The sequence below is a fragment of the Gracilinanus agilis genome, chromosome 3 (genome assembly GCF_016433145.1).
Source record: "Gracilinanus agilis isolate LMUSP501 chromosome 3, AgileGrace, whole genome shotgun sequence".
NCBI classification, from domain to species: domain Eukaryota; kingdom Metazoa; phylum Chordata; class Mammalia; order Didelphimorphia; family Didelphidae; genus Gracilinanus; species Gracilinanus agilis.
This window is the reverse complement of record NC_058132.1, coordinates 252,216,443-252,220,625: the sequence shown is the minus strand read 5'-3', so window position 1 is coordinate 252,220,625 and position 4,183 is coordinate 252,216,443. Positions and strand designations below refer to the sequence as shown.

General features: G+C 52.5%; 1 protein-coding gene across 1 annotated transcript; it reads left to right on the top strand.

Annotated features, from left to right (window-relative positions):
• Nucleotides 1-247: 247 nt before the first annotated feature.
• Nucleotides 248-2,839, top strand: SP5 (Sp5 transcription factor). Its single transcript, XM_044666514.1, has 2 exons — nt 248-298; nt 1,345-2,839. The coding sequence occupies exons 1-2, from the start codon at nt 248-250 to the stop codon at nt 2,527-2,529; spliced, it is 1,236 nt and encodes a 411-aa protein (XP_044522449.1). The 3' UTR covers nt 2,530-2,839.
• Nucleotides 2,840-4,183: the final 1,344 nt, after the last annotated feature.

Here is a 4,183-nt window from a genome sequence, read left to right as displayed (position 1 = left end):
AGAGCGCTCGGCGCGGGGCGGCCAGGCAAGGCAAGGCTAAGCAAGGCGTGGGGCGGGGAAGGGGGGCAGGACAGCCGGAAAGCGGGAAGCGCACTCCAAAGGGAGCAGAGGCGAACCGAGAAGAGCAAAACACACAGGCGAACGAGAGGGCCGGGCAAAGAAGCTGGGCTGCTCTTCGTCTTCGCCTTGGAGCCTCCATGCCTCGGCATTGCCCTGCTGCCCTCCCGTCGCTCCCGGAGTGGTAGCCATGGCCGCTGTGGCGGTCCTTCGGAACGACTCCCTGCAGGCTTTCCTACAGGTCAGTGCCCCGGGGGCCTCGGGGTGGGGGTGGGGGAGTGTTGAAGGATAAGGAGCTGCTTGGAAGGAAGATAAGTGAAGCGTTTGTTCTTCTATCTCCCTATCACCTCTGAGCACTCGGAAGTTTCTAGTCTGCATCTACTTGGAGGCAGCTCCGGAGGTGATAAATAGATGCTTATGTCAAAGGAAAGTCTGGCCTTAAACTTTCACTCTCTCTGTCCTCAGCCAATATCCCCTCTAGTCCAAACTTTAAGCTTTATTGGAGGCCAGGTGACTAGAGCTTGATACCTGGGGTTATTGAGAGTTGGCTGGCCAGAGGGTATAGGTGAGTGTTTCAGGGTGGGGTAAAGGAAAAATGAGGGTGCTGTGGAGAGCTCCTTACAAAGGGAAAGGTCTGAGGCTTACGCGGTAGGAGCTCCCTGCTGAGAGAGGGGGGGGGGGGGGGGGGGCGGGAACCTTCGGGAAATGAGGAGGTAAAGAAGGAAAAGGAGGGAAAGTAAGAACCAAGGAGAGAAAGGGGAGAAAAAAAGAGAAGAGGCGGGAAGTAGTGCAGGTCACCACTGTGGTAGATGTTTATACTTTTCAGATTGCATTGTCTGAAGTGAACTTGTATTTACAAGAAGGCAGCCGTTAGTTTTCATCTCCCCCCTCACTTTTTGCCAACTTTTTTTTTTTTGCCCTCCTCTAAATCTCCTAAAGGATTGATTATAACTGTTTCCATCAAGTTTTTGTTTTTGTTTTTGTTTTTGTTTTTTCAAATGGGGAACGACGCGCATTTCGTTTCTTCTTGGCTCAAGCACCAAAAACTTCCCCAGCACTCCCTACAAGAAGTGTGTGCCCGCGCTAGTTCCGTGACTGGGGCGGTGGCGGGTTGCTGTGAATGAGGGGGGTGGGGTGTGTGAAGGGTGGCAGTATAATAACTGGATGTAGGTGTGGTGAACCCGGCTGGGGATTCGGAGGATGGAGCGGTAATCCTTTGTTTCTTCTCCTCCCCAACACGCCCCGACCCCACGACCCCTACCATCACCACCATCTCTTCTTATGCAGGACCGCACCCCAAGTGCTTCTCCCGAGTTGGTCAAACACTCGCCGCTGGCGCTCCTGGCGGCCACCTGTAGCCGAATCGGACAGCCGGGCGCGGCCGCCCCTCCGGACTTCCTACAGGTCTCCTACGATCCGACTCTGGGCTCACCCTCCAGGATTTTTCACCCGTGGACTACCGACATGCCAGCCCACTCACCAGGAGGCCTACCACCTCCCCACCCCAGCCTGGGGTTGACGCCCCAGAAAAACCACCTGCAGCCCTCTTTCGGGGCTGCCCACGAACTTCCCCTCACCCCACCGGCAGACCCCTCCTACCCTTACGAGTTTTCGCCGGTCAAAATGCTGCCCTCCTCGATGGCAGCCCTGCCAGCCAGCTGTCCCCCAGCCTACGTGCCCTACGCCGCCCAGGCCGCCCTGCCACCTGGCTACTCCAACCTGCTGCCCCCGCCGCCGCCTCCGCCTCCGCCACCGCCGCCTCCACCGCCGCCGCCTCCACCGCCACCCTGCCGCCAGCTCTCCCCTAACCCTGGCCCGGAGGACATTCCTTGGTGGAGCATCCCGCAGGCCGGGGCCGGGGCAGGGGGCCCAGGCGTGCCCGGGGGAGGCGTCCCAGGAGGCTGCACCGGAGGCCACCCCGGCCACCACGCCCCGCGCTTCCCAGCGGCAGCCACTGCTGCGGCCGCGGCAGCCGCCGCCTTGCAGCGGAGCCTGGTGCTGGGCCACTCGGACTTCGCCCAGTACCAGAGCCAGATAGCCGCCCTGCTACAGACCAAGTCCCCCCTGGCGGCCACGGCCAGGAGGTGCCGCCGCTGCCGCTGTCCCAATTGCCAGGCAGCGGGTGGAGCCCCCGAGGCGGAGCCCGGTAAAAAGAAGCAGCACGTCTGCCACGTCCCGGGCTGCGGCAAAGTGTACGGCAAGACGTCGCACCTGAAGGCGCACCTGCGTTGGCACACGGGTGAGCGGCCCTTCGTCTGCAACTGGCTCTTCTGTGGCAAGAGCTTTACGCGCTCGGATGAGCTGCAGCGGCACCTGCGGACTCACACAGGCGAGAAGCGCTTCGCCTGCCCGGAGTGCGGCAAGCGATTCATGAGGAGCGACCATCTGGCCAAGCACGTGAAGACGCACCAGAACAAGAAGCTCAAGGCCGGAGAGGCCGGGGTCAAGCGGGAGGACACTCGGGATCTCTGAACGGCCTCCTCACCATAATCCCCGACTCATGCCACTGAGCACCGCACCGCCATTGTCCCGGGACCTGAGGCCCCAGGAGTAGTTTGCATGGAGGGGAAGCTTTGCATTTGTTCAGCACTGGGGCCATCGGACAAACCGAGAATTTGCCCGCTTCTTGCCCCATTTCCGGCAAATTTGGAGCCTTCCTGGGAAGCTTCCTTAGATCTAATTGTTTGCCTGACAGTTCTCAGACCTGAGGTCCGAGAGGTCAAGAGTAGCTGGTTAAGGGGAGTGATGGAGCATGGTGGGAGGGGTGGAGGTGGAGCAATTGGATTCCGAAGCCCTAGACTGGAGATTGCCTTCGAGTTTCAGTCATTTCTCCAGGGGAGAGGTGGTCAGGGCTCTATGCTCCAAACCTTTCCTGACCTTCTATGTAGAGCAGCTCAAGTCCTAAACACGTTGGAAGCTTCTAAATACTAAGGCTTTTTCTGGGACAGGAATGAGTTTTTGTGTACAGGTTATTTAATAGCTTTGTTAAATAATAATAATTATTATAATAAAGTGTTTTCTTGTCTTTGGCTCCATGCAGGGGCTCCAGCATGAAATGTTTCTGCGACTGCAGTGTGAAAATAAATACATTAACAAGGGGTCACCTGGGGAAGATCCCACTGAGTCAGTCTCATGTGATCATTTCTACCTTCGAATGGCTTTACAAAAAGTTTGGTTTTCACCAAGTTTTGGGGTCCCCCCCATTAATCAGTGTCTTGTACTTAGCTTGGATTAGACAACAGACTTGAGTCTGAAAGGATATTTATTGTTAGGGGGGCTGAGGGTTGCGGGGTGGTCTATGAGAGTGCATGAAATAATTCTTAGCAAACTTAGAGGAGGGGCTGAACTTTTTAATTGCACTTTTATTTACTGGCTTCTCTGAAAATAGAGGCTTACTATATGTATTAACTAAAATATATAGGATCTGGAATAAAGAAATTCCCTTTCGATTTTTACTGGTTTTGTTGCCTTTCAGAAAGTGGTAACAAAACATCATGCAGACATTTGCTGGTTCTATAAAAAGTAGTTTAAATATTGGGAAGTAGATTGAGACATTTTGGAAAAAGACATTTTTACATTTTTTGTGCAGGCCAGCCTCATCTTCTAGTTATTTAAGATTAGGACAGAGTAGAGCTGAACAGAAGGTTTTGGACCTGGTTTGTTTTCCAAGGTTGGAATGAATTGCAAAATCAGTTTACCATGATATTTCAGTCTTGTATTTAAGCATATCCTTTTTGGTAAGAAAATTTAAAATTGTTTCAACCAAAACAGTAGCTGTATATAATGATCAGTGTAGGGAATGGAATCCAGGCCCTTTATATATCTTTGTATTGTACTTCCAGAATTTCCCCATTAGAAAGTGTAAAATATGATCATGTTTTGGAAAAATAGAAAATTTATTAACATAGACCCAAATCTATTTTTTTCTTTATGTTCTGGAAAGGCATTTCAGTTACCATAGGCTGGTGTCTTTCCACAACAGCCTGCCTAATGAAATACCTTTCCTTTTTTAAATTTGAGTAGCTCCAGTATTTGGAGGGGGTTAGAAACTTTCAAATAAATAATTAACAAATGAACATGCTTTAAACTGGTTTAAATGTTGAAATTAAGCTAACATCATAAATAC

What these genes read in the sequence shown, in the direction of transcription:
- SP5 (XM_044666514.1), top strand. Translation starts at nt 248, where the DNA reads ATGGCCGCTGTGGCGGTCCTTCGGAACGACTCCCTGCAGGCTTTCCTA. An exon ending in CCCTGCAGGCTTTCCTACAG is followed by an intron (nt 299 to 1,344) that starts GTCAGTGCCCCG and finishes CTTCTTATGCAG; the next exon opens with GACCGCACCCCAAGTGCTTC.